At 39.9% G+C, this 24,371-nt stretch overlaps 2 protein-coding genes across 2 annotated transcripts; one reads left to right on the forward strand and one right to left on the reverse strand.

The window, feature by feature from the left end:
• Window positions 1–269: 269 nt before the first annotated feature.
• pkmb (pyruvate kinase M1/2b) lies at window positions 270–8,123 on the reverse strand. The gene is made up of 11 exons (XM_085412496.1): window positions 8,029–8,123; window positions 6,688–6,866; window positions 6,436–6,527; window positions 4,681–4,812; window positions 4,412–4,598; window positions 4,055–4,325; window positions 3,791–3,941; window positions 3,547–3,699; window positions 1,817–1,983; window positions 817–998; window positions 270–706 (listed from the first exon to the last, which is right to left on the reverse strand). The coding sequence occupies exons 2-11, from the start codon at window positions 6,836–6,838 to the stop codon at window positions 600–602; spliced, it is 1,593 nt and encodes a 530-aa protein (XP_085268622.1). The 5' UTR covers window positions 6,839–6,866; window positions 8,029–8,123; the 3' UTR covers window positions 270–599.
• A 4,341-nt stretch (window positions 8,124–12,464) lies between these two features.
• Window positions 12,465–21,774, forward strand: LOC146665062 (protein mono-ADP-ribosyltransferase PARP6-like). Its single transcript, XM_085412780.1, has 22 exons — window positions 12,465–12,470; window positions 14,613–14,684; window positions 15,190–15,296; window positions 15,400–15,460; window positions 16,090–16,180; window positions 16,267–16,333; window positions 16,444–16,593; window positions 16,677–16,818; window positions 18,648–18,779; window positions 19,219–19,314; window positions 19,415–19,507; window positions 19,589–19,714; window positions 19,808–19,873; window positions 20,023–20,090; window positions 20,347–20,395; window positions 20,556–20,668; window positions 20,776–20,848; window positions 20,976–21,045; window positions 21,124–21,203; window positions 21,306–21,369; window positions 21,447–21,531; window positions 21,661–21,774. Exons 1-22 carry the CDS (start codon window positions 12,465–12,467, stop codon window positions 21,755–21,757), a joined length of 1,908 nt encoding a protein of 635 aa, XP_085268906.1. The 3' UTR covers window positions 21,758–21,774.
• Window positions 21,775–24,371: the final 2,597 nt, after the last annotated feature.

Genomic DNA, 24,371 nt, shown 5'->3' on the forward strand with positions numbered 1-24,371 from the left:
CAAGTTATTTGTCACTCTAGTGCAAAGGACACCATCCTGTGCTTTCCTTTGGATGACTGCTTTCCAGGAAGTGGCCTGTTTACAGTGGGAGGTTTAAATGGAAGTATGTTTTGTTATTGCAGTTCTGTTTAACACAGCTAGTAAATGTTTGCCAAAGTGTGTTTTTTAGTAGTTTATTTTTACTTTATCTGCTTTTTCAGATTTGACAACATGTTTTCTTATTTGTTATAATTTTGCTGACTCAGTGACAGTGATTACAAGAGTCAAAGTTGATCACATAGTTCCTTTTAATGGATGTAAACCCAGTCATACCAGTTCACTTCACAATGATACATTTGCACTAGCCATGAACAAAGGAAAAAAATTGCTTGAAATGAGGCTAAAGTGTGCACTGAGAAGCAATGTTGTTCACTTTGTTCACCAGAAGGGTTGCCACTAAAAAGTTTAGTCTCCAGCAGCAGGATTTAGACAGTGAATGAGACATTTATTCATGGAGTCTGTAGACATCAACAGAAGAGCTTTCTGAAAGCAGTAACAAAGTTCAATATGGAGGGAAGGTGGGCTGCAGACGAGTAGTAAGTGATATTTTTCGATGAAGTTCAAGGCACCAGCACAACCCTCATGGTGTTGGTGTAACCAGACCCTGGGCGCCACCCGGTCACAACAATGGCCATGTCTCCAGTTTTGAAGAATTTGCGGTGCTTGCCTACAAAAAGAGGTTTTTTAAAAAGGGAAAAAAAGATTAAGTTAACAAGCAAAAATCTCTTGCTCAGCTTTACTGAACTACCAGAACATCCTCTTAACTCTGACACTCACCAACTTCCATAGCAAAGTTCACACGCAGGTCCACGTCCTCAGCCCAGACGTCGTTGGCAGTCTTGGTGTAGAGCACAGGGTAGATACCGCGATACAGGTGAGCCTGGCGGGCGGCCTGACCGCAGCGGGTCAGAGCAATGATGGGGGCACGGGGCCTGTACCTCGACAGCATGTGAGCAGACCTGCAGGTGACAGGCATAAGTCACTGCACTCTGACATAACTTGGAGCAGTTATAAAATAGCTGGCTATTTATTTTAGAAGTTAGGGAACAAAATATTAATTCGTTTGAAGTTTAAATTAGTGTTATTAGTGCAAGTCTAATATTTATTCTCAATCTGTCTTTTAGTTCAACTGCTGATTAAAATGCTTGGCTTTCTAGCAGCTAAATGCTTTATTTAGTTTACCTGCCTGTTGCTAACTATCTGCTGTTTCACACTATGTAGGTAGCATGCTGTGAACACACCTACTGTGGCAGAAAGAGCCCACCAATAAGAGCAGAGCAAAGCAAAAAGGTGTGAGACAACCAACACTGAGCTGAAAGATGCTACACATCTCCACAGAGCTGATCTGAACAGCAAAGTCAGGAGATAATTTAGTTCCGTCATATAAATCACTATTTAAAAGTATTTAGTATAGCCCACGTTATTTCATAGGATTATCATTATGAAATCAGCCCAGTTGACTATATGTATGTGCTGAGTGCCATGTGCTGGGAGGATGAACTCTAAAGTGGAGAAGAACGATTAGGGAGTTATAATTAACTTGTAAAATGTCAGGGTTCAGATCTCAAAAAGGTCACGGGCAGAGCACAGATTGTGATTGCAGTGAAACTTGGCACACTTCAAACGAGCTGGGGGCTTGCGTTCAAGAAGAAGCGGAGGCAGCAGGATAGAAAAATATTATAATGCCCCAGTTTCTTCTCTGAGAGTGGGCGCCGGGAGGATATTATGACTCAGCTTTACAGAGATTTACTGGGTGGAAATGTTCCCGGAGTCTCACCTGCCAGTCTTGGTTAGCACAATGATTGCACTGGCGCAGCACTTGAAAGAAGCCTCGACGGCACCAATAGCGACGGACTCTGTGGGGTCACGGGTCAAATGAGTGAGGCGACGCAGCTCCTCGAACACCTGCCTGTGGAACATGGCTGCCTCAGCTTCACGGGCGATCTGAATAAGTGAAAACAGATTACAGTGGCTGTCAGACTGCAGATACACAACTAGTCTGAGCTGTGGGAGCAAAGACCAAAGTTAGGCTTAGTGCAGAGTTCCTCATACCTGAAAGCAAAGTGAAACATCAAGCTACACAACAGCCATGGCTGCGACGTCCAGAGACCGTTGCTGTGCACTGCAGACACATGCAAGCTGAGCTCTATCACACCACGCAGAAGACAAGAGGAGATGCTGTTGGTAGCAGATGGAGTGCAGGAGCAGTGATGGGCAAAGAAGGTTGAAGAAATGGGAAACAAGCTGTTAGTAAAACCCAATGTGATGGCAGAGATGTCATGCCACCTTTGACCTCTGACCTTTCCTTAAAGGCCAACAGATTGAGCTGAAGGTCGAAGTGATAATAATGCGATGCAGAACAATTTATAACTGCGTTTCTTACTGCCATTGTTTTTATTTACAACATATACGCATATAGGGAATCAGATATGTGGATTCTAAATATCAGGTTACTTTGACCTTTTTTGGGGGCGATCGTGGCTCAAGAGTTGGAAGTTCGCCTTGTAATCGGAAGGTTGCCGGTTTGAGCCAGTCTCGTTTGTTATGTCCTTGAGCAAGACACTTCACCCGTTGCCTACTGGTGGTGGTCAGAGGGCCTGGTGGCGCCAGTGTCCGGCAGCCTCGCCTCTGTCAGTGTGCCCCAGGGTGGCTGTGGCTACAATGTAGCTGCCATCACCTATGGGTGGATGACTGGATATGTAAAGCGCTTTGGGGTCCTTAGGGACTAGTAAAGCGCTATATAAATACAGGCCATTTACCATATATTAGTAGCATTTGAGAAATGATGCTGGTACATGGGGACTAAACTGAGTTTTTCCTTCCCACTGTCCCCAAAGTGCTTGCTCAAAGGGGATCATATGATTGTTGGGGTTTTCTGTTTTCTTCGTATTATTGAAAAAATTAATTGAACTGAATTATACCTGTTCTAAAAAACGTAACGTACGTGACATGGCAGACTTGATTATCGTAAGAAGTGCTTATGTTTACGGTCTTTTTTTAATTTCTCTGGATTTGAGCGTGGATAACATTCATGGCCTTGATCATTATCATCAAACTTTACTGATATGCCCTCATGGAACCTGTGAACAAAACGATGTTACATATTCTGAGCATAAATTTTCTGGACGCAAGGCACACAGTTCGCGATTAGTAAGCAAGACACGACAATAACGAGTGCAAAAGTGAAACAAGTAGCTTCAGATAAAAGGAACGCACAAAGGAGCAAGTCTAATCTGAATCATGTGAACCTTCTGTTGCTGAAAAACTATCTGTTTGGCAGCAAACGCTCAAGATTCACATGTAAGATAAACCACACACTTTATACTTATAATGAAAGCTTCCTCACAGGCTCAAAACACAACAATTTGACTGAGTGTGACTGCCGCGGCAGCGGCAAACTTCACAGGAGGAGTTCTCACATCAGACATTCAAAAACCTTCAGGTGTTCTTTTGATATTGGTATTAAAGATGGTTACACTGAGCACATTCACACTGAAGCCATCTTACCAAATGCTGTGTGCGCACTGCCTCCAGAGGGTAGTCTCCCTTGGCTGTCTCACCGCTCAGCATGATACAGTCGTTGCCATCCAGCACAGCATTGGCAACATCACTGGCCTCAGCGCGAGTAGGGCGAGGCTTCTTGGTCATGCTTTCAAGCATCTTAATGTGAACAAAGAGACAGACTGCATCATTTCACGTCTGCAGAAAAGCACTTATTTGGACTCCACTAATCCGTGCTCCCATCACAGACCTGTGTGGCACAGACGATTGGCTTGCCAATCCTGTTGCATTTGCCGGTCATCATTTTCTGGGCGATGAAGACCTTCTCGGTTGGGATTTCAATTCCCAGATCTCCACGGGCCACCATGATGCCATCACTAGCTTCCAGGATCTCATCAAATCTTTTAGAAAGAAAAAAAAAAGGGGGGGGGGGGGGGGGGGGGATGAAGAAAAAAAGTTCAACCATCAAAAAGACAGACTTGTGCTGTGATCGTTTGCACACTACACCACCCACCTGCGCACGCCCTCATGGTTCTCCAGCTTGCTGATGATCTTGATGTCCTTGCCCTTCTCACCCAGCACTTTCCTGACAGCATGAACGTCAGCGGCCTTACGGATGAAAGAGGCGAAGACCATGTCAACACCCTGTTCCACGCCAAACTGCAGGTCCTGAATGTCCTTCTCAGACACTGCAGGCAGGTCAACAGCAGCTCCGGGCAGGTTGACGCCCTTCTTGCTGCCCAGCGTGCCGCCGTTCTCAATGTCACAAATCAAGTAATTGCTGCCTTCGGTTACAAGGAAGCACAGAAAAAATATTTCAGCTACTGGAGGCAGAACGAAAGGAGGACGGACAAATTGTTCGTGCTCTTACCGACTTCTTTAACCTTGAGGGAAATCAGACCGTCATCAACATAAATGTGGCTTCCAACCTGCACAACCTTAGTGATGTTTTTGTAGTCCAGCCACAGAATTTTCTCATCACAGTTGTCTGTGTACTGGTCATCGAGCGTGATCTTGATGGTTTCACCCTTTTTCAGCTCAACCTCAGCAGTGCCACTCTGAAAACAATGAGAAGTGACTTGAGGAGAGAGTTGCTCACACTGGCTTCATTAGAGCTGCGGTAATCTGGCAAGAACTCACGCCTTTGATAAGTCCAGTCCTGATTTCTGGTCCCTTGGTGTCCAGAGCGATGGCCACTGGTCTGTAGTCAACAGATCCAGGTACAAAGCTCTCAGTTGCGTCGCGGACATTCTTGATGGTCTCGGCATGGTACTGCATGAAAACAGATGTTATATTAAAAAGATCTTGCAATGGTTTAACCCTTTAAAGCCGGTCGGAGGTTTTGCGTAACTATTTTTAAATCCCCATAGAACCGGAACCACGTAAGCTAGCGCGATAATTTTTTTTGCATATGAAACCGGAGGAGTTGTACTTACATCTTATGCCATCAGCTTGTCCTAGGTCACGGTTTCCTTCCACATATAGTTTTGCAAAAATTGCATAAAAAGCAGTATATAAAAATTATATCTCTCAAAAATAAAACGAAAATAACACTCAAAATAAATTTCCTGTTGTTGTAAACTATTTTTTGCAACTTTTTTGTATTTAAAGTTTTGAGGGATAAACTTCTTAAATTTCTCCAAGTAGAAGTATATGTAAAAAAACAAAACAATTTTCAATTTTTTTTGTAGTTTATTGCACTTTTTTGCAATTTATGTAGTTACTATGGACTTAATGCAGACATATTATTAAAATTTGGGCTATAACAGTTGTATTGATGTATAGCAACTTGAAATGCTCCCAAAGATGGTACTACAGCATGTAAAAATATAAAGTCAGCTCTGGCGGACTTGGTTCTATGGTAGGTCTTAAAGGGTTAAAAAGCAAATAAATTAAAAACGTTACAAAAATATTAAAGGTGGATATTTATACATTTTTTAAACCCTTTGTTTAAAAACAGCTAAATTCAGTTAGTAGAGCAACAGGTGACGCCTCAGTGCTGGTTATGTAACTATATATTTATTTATAAGTGCAACATATTTTGAAAGGAAGACATTGTTCAGCTGAACTGTACATAAACAGCTGCCACATACGTCGGTACATGACAGGTATGAATGTATTTTTCACTTAAACAAAAACAGTGATGTGAATTCTGACTACTGTCCTTGGTCACTGGCTTCTCTACATGCCTTCTCCTCATACTGTTGCTGTGGGGGGGTGACTCCTATTTATAGCTGTACTGGCAACTGTGACACCAATAACACAGAGGTCAAATGTATTTTCCCCTCCTCAGAAGAAATCATACATTCACTTTGCTGTACAGATAAAACTGAGGTCTTTTTATTTGACTGCTGTTGAGCCACTTTGAGTCAAGTTAAATTGGAGAGAATTTTTTTTTAACATACTTAATCTTTCAAGATCCAAAAATTAACTGTGGGTGTTCATTGCTACAGCTGATGACATTTGACGGCTCATCCACTCAGGTGACAGTGAAAAAGGGAAAGAGGCTTGACTTTTAAAGGCAAGGGGTCAACAGTGTAATGTCGGCTGAAGAGCTGGCCACGATACAGTGGGTTCACAAGCTACCAGACAGACCGAGCGCCAAAGGGGCGAGAGGAGGCTCAAAGATCACATTACAGATGGTCACCAGGCCACAGGAGTAATGGCACTCTGACTGCTGCTGCAGTAAAGGGTAAATCCTCACCGACTCACTTCTAAAGGGCAAAGAAACTGACTTGACGATCTGGGTTTGTACTGTCAAGCATGTGGCTTTACTGGAATCTGTGACGTCACAGTGTGTGATTGTGAAATCAGGGCTTTAGCAGGTTAGAACATTTAATGTAAAACAAATAAGGAACTGAGGTTGGCAGAAAGTATTTCTGACCCTTCACTCACTTCATGTGTGCCATGGGAGAAGTTCATTCTTGCAATGTTCATCCCAGCCTTGATCATTTTCTTGGCCATCTCCACAGATCGGGTGGCAGGTCCTGCATCGAGACAGTTAATGAACACAGTGAGACACGGGCCCAAGATGATCACATTTTTGCACCAAGGTCGTGTTTCTTTTTCGATGCAGATACATGAAGAAAATAATCAGATTGTACACATAATAAGCACAAATCAATGGGCCTTGGTAATGCGCCTGACCAATTGTGCAGATGATGCCAGTGTTGCGAGCCACAGCCGGCTCAGAGTCGATATCCAGCAGGCACATGTGCTCAATAAAGGTGTCTGCCATAGCAGCTTGTAGCTGCTGGGTGTGGATGATAGAGGAGCCTGTATCCTTTGGCTTCGACATGGCTGGATCTGTGTCTGCAGGAAGAGACCTTGGAGAGAGAGAAAGAAACATGAAAGATAATCGACCGGGGCCCTGGTGACTCTGGTGTATGGCACCAACCACAGGTTATGTAGAAAATCTCCTGTTTTTTTCATGGGCATCTAATATTTTTACTCGTGACACAATGGAATTTGCACTTACAACCAATAAGTTGAAGAAGAATTTATATAGACAATAAAAAATCAAAAAGAGCGTACAAACAAAAAAAGAGACCGAAAATATGTAATAGGAAAAGAAGAGTGCCAACACAAACTAAATGTTCCACTTCTCTGTGGATGACTTTCAACCCTCTCACAGTCCAGTTTTGGCTAACTGGAGAACAGCCGACACAAAAAGCAAGGACAACAGTATGGGGCTGAATGACTGCACTCTCCCACATTCCAGCATGAGTGTATGTTAAAGAAGAGGAGCTGATCACTTCTGACAGCGACTAAAGCTGATTCACATACACAAAAAAACCCGCACAAACTTGAGGAGGAGGCTGAAAAAAATAATGTTTCATGCCTGAAGTGTAATGCTGGTCCACAAGCCCACATTATAGAGACAAGTAAAACTTATATGATTCAGCTTGCACTTGTTTAGCCTGGAGGAGTGCAGCATGCTTGATAAAAGTGTGTTGTCGGGCAGTGCATGGATTTGTGGTGGGTGGGCTGAGACCATATGTCTGCCCTTTGTATTCACCTAAAATAACAGTCAGCTGAGGCTATTTGTGGACTGTAGAAACATCAACGTCATAATCAAACAGCAACAGACATTTTTATTAACTCATTATTTAAGTAAATCAAAGTCTTTATTGATCCCTTTGCTGTCTGCAAAACCAGCAAAAAATAAAATAAAATAAATAAGTGTAACAGCTACTTCCTAACCCAAATCACTGACTGAAAGGTGATACATTTGAACGTTAATAAATGTTATTGCGAGATTACGGTTTCTTTAAACGTGCAGTTCAGTAAGAACACATTTGGTTTTTAGCTGCTTAATTAACAGGTAACGTGCTACATATATACATAATTACCAGATAAATCTAAAGGATTGCATGTGCAAAACCAACATTAACGATTCTGATCTTCCACACAGCTAATATACTACATTTCTACACTTTTAAACCTTTCCTCCATCTCGAAGACACAAACTCTGCTGCTGTTACTCACCTACTAAGTGAACTTTGCAGGGACCAAAGCGCCACAAGTCCTGTCGCAGCGACCGGTTTTATGCCTGTAACTGACCGGGACTACTTTCCTTTGAGTGACATAGGATATAGGGCGGTGAGGGCAATAATGGTGAGTGAAGAGATGCTTGAATTAAATGTTTATTTTGACAGTTGTTTCAGATTCAGGGGGAAATATTCAGATAAAAAGACGGAGGTTTGCCAGATTTTGAGTTATACAAAGTTTACGCTTTAAAGCACAGGTGCAAGTTTAGTTCACAGTTTAATCACAGAGCTTCCGCCGAGTCCTCAAACATGACACCATCATCTGTTTGGCCCGGAGACAGCTCAAATTCAGTGCAAAAATACCGATGATGTCGTATCTGGAAAACAGTAACAAATGGAAAGCAATCCTGTTCATGTATTAATCACCAGGAGATGTCATATAAAAAGAGATGAGATGTGCCAAATCCAGGGGTTAAAGTGGGCCGGTGTTTTATTTTGTTTTTGTATTTTTTAAATATTGATATGTTCCCTCCTTTTAAATCCCGTTTGTCATTTTTAACCCTGATAAATCCCTCTGAGCTGATTGGTGGTGTCATGAGAAAAATGGCGCCTCGTTATTTGTGTTACAGAGACACTGAGGCACGAGACCAGACAGAAGAGTTTTTTTTAAATTTCTTTTTTGTGTAACTAAAATAATTGTGTAACTAAGATAATAGTGACACATGTATGGATTTGCACAAACTGGAGATGGAGACCTTGTTTGCTGAGGTCTTTAATCTTGTCAAACTGACAGACAGAGAAGACCATTCAGAAAATGACGATTCTGCGAATGCAAGATCTGGAACACCGGGAATGAAATAGTCACTGTCTGAGGCCTGTTGGTGAGGAAATCTGTGATCCAGGACCAGGTGGGCGGGGGGATCTGAAGATGGTCCATACTTATGATATTGCTTTGTAATGTGTGTTATTGTGCTGTAAAATAGATGTAGTCTCATCATCTAAGGTCACACTTGAATGCTTTCTGTTCTTTGATGCTTAGTTTTTAATCAGGTTCAACCCCCAAATTCAGGAGTCAAAAACCTACCATATCACACAGTTTTTCAACTTGACGTTTAATAACAGTCAGAACATTGGCTTCCGCAGACTCTCATTTATTGCCCTTACTTTGTTTTCCAACTTAGTTTAACTTTTGATGTTTCCCTTCTTTCCAGTGGCTTCATATTAAGAACCACCAACTTGCATTTAAGACTCACAGAAAAATCTCTTTTCCCCCCCTGATGCCAGTGCTGTCTTCCACACTGACACATGAGCTCCATCCAGGACATGAAAGGTTACCAAATGGTTAATGAGTATGTGAGTCATATATATAGTATATAGTATTTTATTTTATTCTATTCTGTACTGTTGTGTACTGTATTTATTCTTATTGTATTCTAATTTTTGCCTCATAACTTTTGCACTGTCCACTCCTGCTGTGACAAAACAAATTTCCCACGTGTGGGACTAATAAAGGTTATCTTATCTTATCTTATCTTATCTTATATACTATGGCCTTCACATTCAAGAGCTCTTAACCCAGTCGAGACTCCCTTTCCATTGCCAGAGCAAATAATCAAAACACCCAATAGGGAAATGCCTTTTGAAAGAACGCTTTTCCATCCTAGAGACATGTAAAAGCAATAAGCTGTCCTGGCAGCATGTGGTAGCTCATCACCTTGTCCAGACACTTTGTTCTTTTAATATCTCATAGTCCTAATGCATTTAAGAGTTTTCTATTTTGTTTTGTTGCATTGTGTATTCTTTCCCCATTATTATTTCAGGTTTTATCCTTTTTTGACTTTTCAATTTAACTGAGCAGTGTCTCTCTTGACTTCTTACACAATTCTTACAAAAACTCCTCGTGGCTCATTTTTACTTAATCTCTAAGTTCCACCTTAAATTTGAAAGACTTCTTTCAGTTGTTTTTTCCTGGTGTCGCTGCAGTGGATCATCTCCCTCCATCTTACCCTGTCCCCAGCAACCACCACTATCACCCTCTGCATGTCCTGCTTCATTACATCCATGGCAGTTCAGTCTTCAACCTCATTTGTCCAATATATCCGCTATCCTTCCTCTGCACATGTTCAAACCATTCCTGATCAAGTCCATTCTGATCATTCCAAATGTAAATCCTAACATCCTTAGCTCAGCCTGCTGCTGTCTTTTTGTTTGTGTCACTGTGTCCAAACCACACATCATAGCATCCTGTAAACCACCTATTTCACTCCTGCTGTCATACTTCTGTAAAATATTATCACTGATACTCATTTCCACCCAATTGTGCCCTATTTGCACTCTCTTTTTCACTCATCTCGTAGTGTCCGTTACTTTAGACAGTTGACTCCAGTTCTCTTTCACTACCTCTACTCCTTCCATCTTCACCTTAAAGGACTACTAAGTCAAAAATAATCAGTTTGTCATAGTTCAACTTCCTTCATTTGGCAAGCACAGAAATGCAAAATCTAACATGCACGTGCTGTAATGCAGTGGTAACATGCCGCTCAAAACATTTAAACCAGACCCACCCAGAGTTGACTCAATTCAGTTTTATTTGTATAGTGCCAAATCACAACAACAATCACCACCAGGTACTTAATATTGTAAGGTAAAGATTCTACATTAATACAGAGAAAACCCCAACAATTAGATGACATATAACAGCACTTGATAGTGACAGTGGGAAGGAAAACCTCCCTTTTAACAGGAAGAATGTCAGGGATGGCTGTGTGGCAGACATGACTCAAAAAGGACAAATGGAAAATTCAAAAGCAGCTCTACTGCTGATCTAAGAATGACAAAATGCATAATACAAAATAACTCAGGCTACACAGAGGAAACAAGGCTCTAAGAGGAAGGAGGAAACACAAAACACACAAAGCACACAGCAAGAGGGAGAACACGACATGGGGCAAGAAAAGACAGACATACTGTATACACACACTGATGATGAGGGAACAGGCAACAGGTGTGAACAAGGTTGAAACTTACAAAATAACAAGTAAGAGGAAGAAGAGCTGAATACAATGCACACAAGACAAGAGACTATCAAAATAAGACAGGAGATGACACTTAGACCTAAGACACACCAGCATGACAGAGGAAAAACACTGAGACAAGAGGGGAACTATAAATGGATATAAATAAGCTCTCCTTAACCAAAGACACGATAACAGGAACTGAACCAAAACAATATAAACAGAATACAGAATGAAACCAAGAATAATTAAAATTACAAACCAGAGAAACTCAAAACGGCGACAAAGAAACCTTCAGCAGAACCAGGATCAGCGAGGGGCATCCAGCTGGCCACGACTGGTTGGGAGTTGTATTCAGCACATATTTTCACACTCTCCAGAGTTTCATTAAACCAGTAGGCCAGTCATTTCTAATCTCTCTTTAAAATGTTTATGTGTAATTCACATGTATAACACCTTAGATAATTTTTAAATTCATCCACTTTTTTATAGAAAACGACATAAGTGAAAGGAAAGGCTTCTCGACAAGGATGACGCCCTTTAGGGTCTACTAGTCTGTTAAACTGGGTGTAAGTATACAAATTTTACACTCATTTATGACTCATAAATATTCATACAGTGTGTGAATAGCGTAATCCTCTGAGATTACAGCACTGGCTCCAAACTGGCTTTCACTGACCTTCCATCTATATGTGGATAAATCTGGAGCCACCAGAAGCAGCGAAATGCGCCGCTGATTTCCAGATTACAGATGGGTTAAAAGCTCAAACAATGATGCAATGAAATCCAAGACGCCATCCCTCTTCTTACTTATCTTTTTTCAATCTTACTGCATTCAAGCAGAGACAGCATCACAACAACAACATGGGTAAATGTGTTCATTTTTGTAATATTGTAGATCACAGAGCAGTAGGTTTTGTACCATTTTACATTGTTTCCACTATTTTGTCCACATTTTTTAACAATATATGTGGATATTTTTTAAAAATTGTAAATTAATTGCAAACCCTACTTTGTCCTGAAATCTACGTGCAGCGGTTAACAAATTTATTAAACCACCGAGCAGTGAAAGGCCTGATTTAACAATAATGACAATGGCAATTTGATTTATATAGGACACTTCATTACATGCAAACTCAATGTGCTTAACGCAGAAAAGGAAGAAACATAAAAAATAATAATAATTTATGAAAATCATTTTTTCTGTTTCTGTCAGTCAGTATGTGCAAGCACTTTAAACAAACTGATATTTGGAAAATTGCTAAAATATAATTATTGTTGTTATATATTGATTAAAAAGCAGAAAAATAGTAAAACAATATTATTTTGTTATTTGCTCGTATTCCTGAACAGAAAGAAAATATGATATGTAGTTCTCGAAAATTATGCTTGACAAATTTTTGACTTCGAGAGGTCGGGTATGCCGGTACACATTTGGGTATAAAAACATAATTTCAGTTCAGTGAATTTTTTTGTTTGTTTGTTTGTTTGTTTTAAACAGGTGTTTGACAGATTTCAAAAATATTTGTGGTTTTTTATTTTTCTGCATGTGGTCTAAAGCATGTTTTACCTACTGTATGTCAAACAAGTCTGGGATTACAAAGCAAAAGCTAAAGGAAGGATTATCAAAAGACTTGATATAGCATCAATATTACATCTATGCCTATAAAACGTATAAATCGATAAAATTCTGAGAAGCCTTAGCAGTGACATTTAAAGTTTCAAAAAGTTGCAGTTTGACTTTTGTACATTTACTGCAAAACATGTCGAATAAACCATAACCTGCCCCCCTCTCTCAACAACTCAACAGCAGCTCTCTCTTGTGGACAATCTGCTGAACTGTGAATTTTCTGTCACAGTGTCAACATACTGTGCAACTTAGCAAAAATGATCATGGTGTCATACAGATTACAAACCATACAAACGAAACTTCTAAGATAAAATCTTTCTCTTTAAAAAAAAAAAATGATTTGAAACTGCAGTCAGTTATTGTTTGTTAACTGTAACTATTGTATTTAATGTAAAATTAATGTCTATGGTGTCAGTAGATTGTGTAGATAGATTTTTTTTACTAAGTAGATTTTGTTCTCTGAGCTATTCGAGTGGGTAAAATGTTTACCAGATATGACAGCATTCCTCTTGGTTCAGTTCTAGCTTTTGACCTTTTCCCAAATCTGTATCAGATTTGTTATAATCTTAAAAGTGGACTCTTTACAAACACATTTACTTAATTACGTCACCAATTTATTTGAAATATATTACCTGTAACAATGGGTGTATAAAAATAATGAAATTATTCGGCCTTTTTTGCGTTTCATGTCTGTTCCAAACCCCAAAAATGGCAGTTTCCTGTTTGAGACATGAGACATTTATACTATTGTGTCCATCCCTGTAAATACACAGGGGACACTTAGACATTCATGTCTAAGTGGATTACCCCAAGAAAAGCACTTGTTTATTGAAGGTGTGTACAGATGTATGCAGTCCTATAAGTGTCTAATCTGACCAGATTGTGGAGCAGCGGGTGACTGCCAACAAGGGTAACTGCAGATTAAGGTCAGTTTGCGACACAGCAGACAGAAAACAAGGCTAATAAATGCCAAACATCACCTGTTTACCCATCTTCCCTCTGAGGGAGCTTTGTTCTCATCACTCCAGGCACTGATTAATGCGCCTGGCTTTTAGGTTTCTACCTGTGCCACATAAGATACTTAAAGAGATATAGGAACAGATCCACATCAGTCTTTCATCTCACTGCACTAAGTGATCAGGCTGCCAGTGTCTGGAGTCAGTCATGTGACCAAGAAGTCAGGCTGGGCATGTGGGACTTCCTGCTATTGAAAAGAGAAGGCACCGCCAGCAGAGCCTTCAACAGAAATGGAGTATCCTTTTTTCTTGCTACATTCTCCTGAAGGAAAGGTAAGATTGTAACCTCGTAACCTGCTGCATCATTAGCATTAGCAAACACATGCTCTACTCTTATGAGCAAAATATGTTGATGTGTTGTTTTATTTACTTTTCCACTTAATGTCCGTGCACAGACTAAAACCAGGGAAACAGCAATTATCTCGACATAGTTCAAGATACTCAGAGCAACCTGCTCATTCATACATCACAGAAGTAACTGAACTAATTAAGCCACAAATGTTTTTCCCAATAGTGTTTCAGTCACACAGGAATGGACACTTTGTTGATTGTTGCTAAAAAAGATATAAGGACACGATGAGTCTACAAGCTCCAGATATCCACCCCCACCACCAGCACCACCACACTTTTATATACATGTAGAGGGAGTTATCCTTTTGTAGGGCAGAGGATTGCACTAGCCTTTGCAGTGGGTAACCGACAAGAAAATCAATTAAAAACATAGTTAACAGATCAACTGACAAAAAAGAAGTAAATAGCTGAAGCCCTCTCTTGCTGGTTTCTTGCTCAAGCAAATGGCTTAAATGAGGCGCAAGTCTTAGCAGCAGGGCCAGCTGATTTTGTTTGGGTTAATAGAAGGTTTAAATTAACTCTGTAAATTAGAGGATCTTTTGATTGCCAGCTTTTCCCGTCAACCCAACAGGAGTGCCAGGAGTGGGAGGAGCGCCACAGTGACGACGACGCTGATGCAGACGAGATCCTGTGTGGAATCCAAGTAAACATCAGTTTCAGTGTCTTCCTATTACAACCTTGTAGCATTTTTAAAACCATTCAAGGATAAAATATTGTTGCATATAAAAGATAATTAAAAACAAACAAAGCATTGCATGGTCATTCAAGAGCTTGATAAAAGTATTTGTCAGGAACAATGATTTCTCCTTTTAATGATTTCACACTAATGCAAACAAAATTGTCTACATTGTAAACACACTTCTTGAAATCCACTTTTGTTCACATCCTCGACTCATTTAAAATTTTTTCTTAATCTTTCTGTTGCAGTGAGTTTGTGTGTATTTAAGCAAAGCCAACAACTGATATGTTACTCTGAGGAACATGTTTAGTTTATTTTTAAAAAAATCTCAAACAAATCTTTAGAGAGTAAAAATACACAATGACTAGCTTGTTCAGATCACACATGATCAGCTTTAAACTGTATCAATACATGTCATCTCATACACTGGAGTTATAACGGTGTAACTTCCTTTCATCATGCTTCATAGGGGGAGTTGTGGAGTCAGTATCCCGCTGACTTCTGTCGCCACCCCTGGCTGGACAGGGACATCGAGGCAGTCAGGACTCTGTATTCAGTCTCTGCTGTCTCTGTCAGGTGAACTTCTGAACATCCCTCCTTGTTCATGGCTTTTAATAGAAGTGATCCATGGTCCTTTTTAAACTACATTTTCACAATTTCCCTTCTTTTTTTCTCCTAGGGAGTACGGGTCAATTGATAATGTGGATGTGGACTTAAAAATGAATGCTAACTTTTTAGATGTGAGTTGATTTACATCAATATACAAGTGAATTACATTTTTATCTGTTATTCACCAATTTATCTAAGTAATTAATTATCTATCTCTATGTAAAGTGCAGCTAATATGTGAGCCCATGTTCTCGATTTGATCAGCTCTCTTTGGATCTATAAGTTAACCTAATTTTATCTTGAATTAACCGTCTCAAAACCACTTCCGATCTATGCTTAGGATCATTATCCTGCTGGATCATATAGTCACCACAGAAATATGACTTTCTGACTTATAGTTTGATGTCCTAAAAAATGTCTTCACTGTCATATCAGCACTATCAATACTGTTGGTGTGCCCAGAATAACTCATATTTTCAAGCACAGAGAGGCAGATCCTAATCAAATGAAAAGAAGTTAAAGAGTCTTGTGAATTTAAAATTATGCATTCTGGGAACAGTATGGATTAAGCTTTTCCATTAGTTAGATGTTTTATGTTATCACATTTATATCTATAGAAGAGACCACGTTTTTCTTTTGTGACTGTGCCTCTGTGACAAATGGATGTCTGGAACCTTCTGACCACAACTGCACATGCATTGGTTAAAGTGGCATATTCGCATGACACCTGAAAGTGTTGCCATCTTTTTGGTGTCCATAGGAGGTGGCAGCCCAAGCCTGGAGGATTAATCTATCGGAGCCTGTCGTTATCCGTCTGCAGTTTTCTATGTCTCAGTATCTGGATGGACCTGGTGAGCAGCAACAATACATCCACATGCAGAATTCACTTCAGTCTAAATCAATGTGACACTTGATCAAGTGATGTTTCTCACTGCAGCACCTTCAGTTGAGGTCTTTCAGCTGTCTAATAATAATAACTTCAGTCTTGGGAAACAGTTGCAGAAGTGAGTGTTCATAGATTAACTGCTCCAACAGGACACATCCACCGTTTTTATTTCAGTCATAGCTCATCTGAAGATTGTGTAAAAGCCAACCTTTCGTTTTTGTTCTCCAGTATTCTCACAGTTTTCATATCTCGGGTGTGGAAACACCTTGCAAACGACAACGCTGTAACTGGGCAGAAGAGGAGTCACAGCTGGTTCAGGCCAAGTGGAACCATCAAGAAATTTTGTGCAAGACTTAGCACCAGGCTGCCACTATCAAAGTATGAAAGAGTTAAATGACACAGCTGTTTTACTGACTGAATCCATTAGTGCATGGATCTATTCACTCCTGTCTAACAATCAGCAGGCTAAAGGAGCTCCAGGAACCGGCTGCAAGACGCCGGATCATTTTACCAACAATGAAGCTGAACCGTCTCACAAATCATACAACTTCCTACACCATCAAGAATCCCGGTGAGCTCTTCACCTCCACGCCCAGCGGAAAGGTGAGGGAAAATATACTTCAAAATACATCGATGTGGAAAATTGGTGTGTGTGTACATATTTTCTATCTGCAACTGTGTTTCAGGTTCGGGTTCAGATTCTTTTATTGATAGCCTTAGGTAGATTTGTTTTGACGCTAATTGACCTGACATCAAAAACTATATTCACATATACATGGTAAAAAAGGAGAAAAGACAGAGTGCTCCAGGCTTCACTAAAACAACAACTTCAATCCCTGAGGCTATAAATAGCACAAAAAGGCTAAAAAATGAAAAAAATCTAAATTAATCGATTCCAATTAAAATGAATTAATAGGTGGAATAGATGTGTGCACAATTTGATGCTCTGTCATCTTCCGAAATACAAAGACTAAAAGTAAAAAAAATTAAAACTAACTCAATAACAGATCCATCAAACAGCGTCTTAATGATGTGAAAGGTGAACAGTTTCCACAAGAAAAACAAACTATCAAAATTCAGTCTTGCATCAGTAATAATCCCTGTGCACACATTACACAGTATGACCCTTAATGTTTGTGGCATCAAGTGTGCGGGACTTTTTTCATTTGGTCTTTAACATGTTGAGCTGGAGATCAGACTCTTCAAACCACCTGTTCAATAACCGATCTGCGGCTGGTGTCCAAAAGACTAATAATGGCATTTAATCTGCATACGTTAAAGTGTTTGTCCTTTCAAACATCCTCTGACACATGTTCGTGCATCGTATAAACAGCAAGGAGGACAGGACACACCCTTGTGAACCAGCAGATGACCTGACTTGGCCAAACAGAAGCCCATTCACTGTCTGCGTTCTGTTAGAAAGTCCAGATTATGACTTAAATCAAATGGACTTAAACAAATTAAAACATGACTGAATGGTGTTAAATGCAGAAGATAAATCAGTAAACAGTAAAGAGTCTGACATGATATTCGTCTCCTTCCAAGGGTTTAAGGAGCAAATTAAGAAGAGTAAGTGTGGAGTCTTAGACTCCTCTGTGAAGGTTATACGCAAACAGTCTTTCAAAGATATTATTAAGACTGAGGTCAAAGCCTCTGGTTGAAAATCACTGCGGGCTTTGGGGTGACTTGAATTTGGTAACAGGGACAATTTCAGCATTCTTCCACACACTGAGGACATGTATAACTTTAGGAACTGAATAAAAGATGTAGTGAAAAACCAGGCCCAGCTTGTTTGCAGTGTTTAAGCAGCCTTCCACATTTACTTGTCTAATCCCTGACTCTTGTTTACCGTAATATGAAGAAATTCCTTTACAACTTCACTAGTATTAAAATGCTGGTTGTCCCTTAATGTGTGGCTCAGTTCCTGAAAGTCTTTGCTGAAATCATATATGTCAAACGGATAATCAAAGCAGTAAGAGCATTGGCAAATTCTCTGTCTGAATGGTAAAACCCTCTAAAATGCCATGCGTGCTGGTCTTTGCTTTTCAGCTCTTTGGTGGCTGCCTGCAGCTCTGATGCCTCTCCCTATTGAAAAGCATATCTCTTTCTTTGAATTGTGGACTTAACTACTTTCGTAACCCATGGCTTATTATTTGAGTACTTTAAACCCTCTTACATGGAATAATCATATCTCTGCAAAAAGAAATATATGAGCATTATATGTCCACAAAATTGTCCAGATCACCTCCACAGGATTGCTCGAAAACATCCCAATTAGTGCATTTAAAGCATTCCTGCAAACAGAGCACTCCTTCCTCAAATCTGTCTTTGATGTCAGCAATCTGGACTTTATTTCAGTCTTTCCAGAGTTGTTACCTTTTTTTTAAAGTTCTGAATATAGAGTGATATTGTTTGTGACCCTTCTTCCACAGAGGGTGATGGTCTCAGCAGTGAAATCATCAGCACAGCTTAACACTAAACAGCTGATGGAGCTACTCTTCACATCCCAGGCAATTGGGCACTGTAAGACCACACCAACTCTGCAGCACGGCTTCTTGGTGCAGGTGAAAGCTTACTCTAATCTGAGGGTTTGAGTTCTCTTGCTCATAGGGGATTGTCTGAGTTCTCTTAAATAAATAATTTAGGGTCTTAACTTTGCAATATAAAAGGCTTTGAGTCATTTATTGTTGTGAATTGATGCTACTTAAAAAAAAATTGAATTGCTTGTTAAAACCTGCGTTTGCTAGGGGACAACCAATCACAAGATAGTTGGCTTGAAGAGAGGGAAGCTACTGAAGGGCTGGTGCAAGGCCTGGGATAAGATAAATAATGATTAGTTTGAACTGTGAATCATGGAAAGCGACACTATTAAGAGTCCAGTTACAAAATATGGAGCTGGAAGCAGGAAAATTGACTTTAAGCATGACATTTGAGCAGGTTTGTGTTGATTTTGAATTATTTTCTTAGAAAGCTACTTTGCCTCTGTTTTCTTTGTGTGCACAGATAATGAGGTATGCTGAGCAGAGGATCCCAACACTGAATGAATATTGTGTTGTTTGCGATGAGCGGCACGTGTTTCAAAATGGGCCCATGCTTAAGGTGCGAGCTCTCGATAAATAATTAACTGTTGGTTGAGCAGCTATTCAGTAAAACTGAGCCTTGATTCTTCGACAGTATTCTCTACGTTGTGTGTTTGTAGCCAGCGGTTTGCACCAGGGAGCTCTGTGTGTTTTCCTTTCACATGCTGGGGGTTATGTCTGGAGCGACAGAAGAGGTTGCCACCGGTGCAGAGGTTGGTAAGCTTTTAAATATTTTATAGCAGGAGTTATTACAGTATGGGACATGAGTAAGCCAATAATCTTTGCTGTTGCAGGTGATCGACTTGTTGGTAGCCATGTGCAGAGCTGCCCTTCAGTCTTCACGCAAGAGCCTTATTTTTGAACCGTACCCTTCTATTGTCGATCCACACAACCCCAAAACTCTCGCCTTTAGTCCAAAGGTATCAGCTGAATCAAAGTTACCACTGGCGTGATCCGTCGTGCACTATTCAGTGTGTCATTTTACTGATTTGTTTTCGCTTTTGTTGTAACAGAGCAGAAGCTATGACAGGCTGCAGAAAGCTCTGGACAATGTCTTGTTGGTCAGGAGGATGGCACAGGTGAGGTCTTTCAAAGTAAAATCTACACTCTCATTTTCAACAATTACACATCGGTCTGCTGAATGAGCACAAACTCAAAGCAGGTAAATGATTTCCTGAACTGGATTTATTAGATTATAATGATTAAATTGTCTTTAAATCATACTCAGGGTCCATATTCTGAGATTAAGAAGCAGCTGGACAAGATAGACCCTCTCGCACATCCATTACTGCAGTGGTGAGAGACTAAATCTGGATGTGTTTTTAGTTATTATTTAGTAGATCGCTGCATATCTGTCCTTTTGTTACTCACTCGCCTCAGTAGCCATTCATCGAGTCTAGTTCAAACTTGGCAAGCGCATTGTTTTGGGCTAAGTAATTGCAGCGTTGCGTCTGAAGTCGTTTAAATGAAAGTGTTAGAAAAGAGTAACTTGAGTGAAATCCAGTTATATTTAGGTTAACATCTGGATTTGCTTTTGTATGTTTTACAACAGGATTTTAGCAAGCAACAGATCGCACATTGTGAAGCTTCCGCTGAGCAGGGTATGCCCAAGCAGTCAGATTTATTAGCAGTCTAGCTGCAAGCTTTAAAGCAGTTGTAGACTAGTTAATAATTAGCAGCCACATATCAAATTTCACACTGTGCTTTCTATAATTTAATGTTTTTTGTTGTTGTTGTTTTTAATCAATTGCTATTTAACAGCAACTGACGTTTATGCACACACCCCATCAGTTCCTGTTGATCAGCAGCCCTCCATGTAAGGAGGCTCACTTTCAAACTGCCAAAAAGCTTTATGGCAGCACCTTTGCTTTCCAGTAAGTGAAGTCAAAGATTTTTTTTTTTCATGAAATTTTCACATCATCACTCATACAGTATATAGAGCATGATCCATGCTTAGTAGATCATATTTCTCTTCTTTCAGTGGTTCCCACATTGAAAACTGGCACTCTATTTTGAGAAACGGGCTGGTTAACGCATCTTACACAAAGTTACAGGTAGAATATATAAATTCTAAATGCTTATTGTCTTTGATCACCGTCTGAAGTTACAGACAATTTCAACATAGGAAATTTTTATGTGGATGTTCAGACCACCGAAACCTCTCCCTTCTTTCTATTTTAGCTCCATGGTGCTGCGTATGGGAAAGGCATCTATTTGAGTCCCATTTCAAGCATATCATTTGGATATTCTGGTAAGAACTCTGTTTCTTGTCTGTCGATTACGAGTTCTTTTTGCATGTTTTTGAGAGTATTCTTCCATTTTTCTTTAGAGATGGGGAAAGGTCAGTACAAAATTCCTACCAGAGAAGAACTCTTGCAGAAATACAACCGAATAAACCAAATCAAGCAGGTCGGGTTGTTCACATTTATCTAAATGCTGCAAACATTCACTCTGGAGTACAATATCCTTTTTTTCTTTCAGTATCTCATCTTGTATTTCTATATGTTTTAGGAACAAGTGGGGGAAGGCAGGTTTTTGCAAAGCACGAACCTAAACTGCGTTGCACTCTGTGAAGGTAAATACAGAAGACCCCACAAAGCAACAAAGATTTATTTAATTGCGTGTGATGTGATTTTGTCTATCTGTTAACAGTGATAACTTCAAAAAACCTGCAAAAACACGGCAACATTTGGGTGTGTCCGGTTTCCGACCACGTGTGCACGCGGTTCCTCTTTGTGTGAGTAAGACAAAAAGCAGAAAGCAAAAGCAAACAATGACAAACAGTTCCAACATTTTTTTTCTTCAGAAAGTTAGAACTCTGGACTTTATTTGAGCTTCCTAAAAAGGCTGCTTTCTTCTTCCACAGCTATGAAAACGGGCAGGTGGGAGATATCGACATAAACACCCAAGAGGACAAAATCCAGCAGGAAATTTCACGAGTAATTGCTTCAAAGCCATGCTGAGAAAACCAGGATACATACACACATATGTCATTTCTGTTCTTTATAATAAAAACAAAAACTGTGAGAATGAATATTGATTGTCTGTGGCTTTTTCTGGTTTAAGACTTTAACATGAAACACGGAGCGCCTTGAGGTAAAAATTTATGTCTTGCACAAGTGAAAAACATTCACATGATTTAAACAAAAACCTCAAAACTGAATATGAGAAAAGCATACACACCACATGTATGCTGATGTTTATTGTGGCTAGCACAGTGGTTGGCACTGTTGCCTCATGCAAGAAGCCCCTGAGTTTGAATCCACTGGCCAGGGCTTTTCTGTGTGGAGTTTGCATGTTTTCTCTGGTGGGATTAGGTTAATTATTCTAATTTAGCTATAGGTGTGAATGTGAGTGTGAACAGTTGTCGAGTGGTAACCTGTCCAGGGTTAGCCCTACCTCTCGACCTATGACAGGAATAGACCCGGATGAGGACAAGTGGAAAAGGATTTATGGAGTGACAGCTATGTCCTAAATCCATTAAATTGGAGGAAAAAACAATGTGCATGACAAGTTTTATGCTAACCAGACTCTGACTTAGTTGAACACTCCAAAAAATAACTCTTTAAATTAACTTAAAATAATCATGAATAGGATTTCCACCTTACTAAATGTCTTACTTTTGTTGGACTGATGTAATTTGCCTGGATTGGATCAACTCAATTAAATTAAGTTGGGCTCAACTGCAGTAAATAAGCTGAGTCATCATTATTTAATTAAGCTGGTCCAACTAAAGTACATGAAGTTGAAAGAATTGAATAATGCTAAAATAAACCAATTTAATCAGGTGGAAATCCTTTCCATGTTTTTTATGACCATTCAAATAGTTTTTTGTTTGAGTACACAAACACATATTCACGTGTATATGTACATATACATACATGCACACATGTGCACAATCAAAGTCAACAAAATCTATGTGATATGAAATAAACAGTCAATCATCAAGTCCTAAATGGAGTACAAAAAAGTATGTACATACATGTTGATCCCTATTACATGCTCAACACTTTCAGATTGATCACATTCATCACCCCCACTTCCCCTCAGCATTTGTATATAATCACCCTACAAAAACAGAGAGAAAAGAACAGGTATGATCCATCCATATTGTATGTATCTAGCAGTTCATCTATAGATGTATTCATCAGACATTAATTTCATATTCTTCCAAAAGCATGTTTTTTAGAACAAACTAATGCTTGAACATTCCTGTAATGCAGGTTCACTTTAACCCACGGTGATATTAGTTTTGCAATATGTACTTTCTTCCACAAGATGGGGGTGTGACCATTAACTCTAAGGACCTTTTCGATATAAATACAGCGGATCAAACCCCACAACTGTTATGTTATGAAAAACATAAACTGGAGACTGAAGGATGTTTAAACTGGGTACGCAGCTGGGCGCTGGAGCTTCTGTTCATTTTCCAGCAACACTAAACATGTCAGATAAAAATAAACACTTGGGGAGATTCTGGAGCGTGCGCAAGGCCTCCAGTGAACCACCTTCAAATATTTAATGAGTATTCTCGGGATGGGAATGCTGCTGTTAACTGATGTTTATGAAAAGCAGATAATTCTTCTGTAAAGCAACTTAATTTGAACAATGCATTTCATGCTTCTGCTGATTGTTTAACATGGGGTGCATACCATCCTGCGAGGCAGAAATGCACCATTATAACAGCATGCTGATTCCATATGAGCCCTCCAGCTGCCTCCTCACCTCCTCCCTTGGATCAGCTTCTCTAAAGAGAGCTGCAACCAATGCACCTCTGTTCCCATCTGGATACTGATTTTCTGTCTTTCTATTTAATGTACTTGTGGTCTGACAATAAAAAGTAGCAGCTCCAAGATGTGATTGTCCTTGTACATGTCATTTCTTAAAAAGAAGCACAACTTTTGTAGCAAGGATTATTTTGGGGTCAGCCCAGCAGGCGATGCACTGAAAGGAGGAGAGCTGTGAAGCTGCTGTAATAGCCCAAAGGAAGACATTTCTCTTGGACCATATGGCTCTCTGATGATAGCGCACTGGGAAAATAATCTTGAAAAACCACACTCCATTATATACTACAATGACTAGCATTGCTCCACATCTTGAGTGAGATTGGTTGTTTGGTGTCATATCTGCAAAACCGCACATTAAGAATGTCAGCAAAGTGGCACAATTGAGTCGAGTTCAGTTAAAACAAAGATTTATTTCAGCTGCGTGCCTTGATCTCATTAACTCGTGTTCATTCGTCTGTATAATTCAAGCAACCACACAGACAAAACCATTCCCAGATCCCTTAAGCCTTTTAACAAGAAACCCAACTAGCTGAAATATACAGACATTATTAAATGAGGCAAAATGTTGCATGTGCCTTTAAGAGCACTATGTCCCACTCTACATGTCTCTCTCTGAGCCTCATATGTGTCTGTTGGCATCAGCTGTCCTCAGTGCTGAAAAGAGCAAGGACATCTTTTCCTTCACTTCAGTGGGATTAGTGGAAGAAGTGCCCTCTTTATTCTGCTGGCTGCCATCTCAGCGCTCATAAAGGCAAAATGAAAAAGAAGCTTGGACAGAGAAGAGAGAGGA

This window comes from Rhamphochromis longiceps, linkage group LG7, assembly GCF_057381845.1.
Source record: "Rhamphochromis longiceps isolate RC_006_pf linkage group LG7, R_longiceps_female_GT1.1, whole genome shotgun sequence".
Classification (NCBI taxonomy): Eukaryota; Metazoa; Chordata; class Actinopteri; order Cichliformes; family Cichlidae; genus Rhamphochromis; species Rhamphochromis longiceps.

Excerpts from the sequence above, each read along its gene's own strand:
- pkmb (XM_085412496.1), bottom strand. The coding sequence starts at position 6,838 with ATGTCGAAGCCAAAGGATACAGGCTCCTCTATCATCCACACCCAGCAG. Across the intron at positions 4,326-4,411 it reads CCTCAAGGTTAAAGAAGTCG|GCAGCAATTACTTGATTTGT; the intron begins GTAAGAGCACGA and ends TTGTAACCGAAG. Across the intron at positions 3,942-4,054 it reads AACCATGAGGGCGTGCGCAG|ATTTGATGAGATCCTGGAAG; the intron begins GTGGGTGGTGTA and ends TCTTTCTAAAAG.
- LOC146665062 (XM_085412780.1), top strand. Across the intron at positions 14,685-15,189 it reads AGATCCTGTGTGGAATCCAA|GGGGAGTTGTGGAGTCAGTA; the intron begins GTAAACATCAGT and ends CATGCTTCATAG. Across the intron at positions 16,594-16,676 it reads ACCAGGCTGCCACTATCAAA|CAGGCTAAAGGAGCTCCAGG; the intron begins GTATGAAAGAGT and ends TCTAACAATCAG.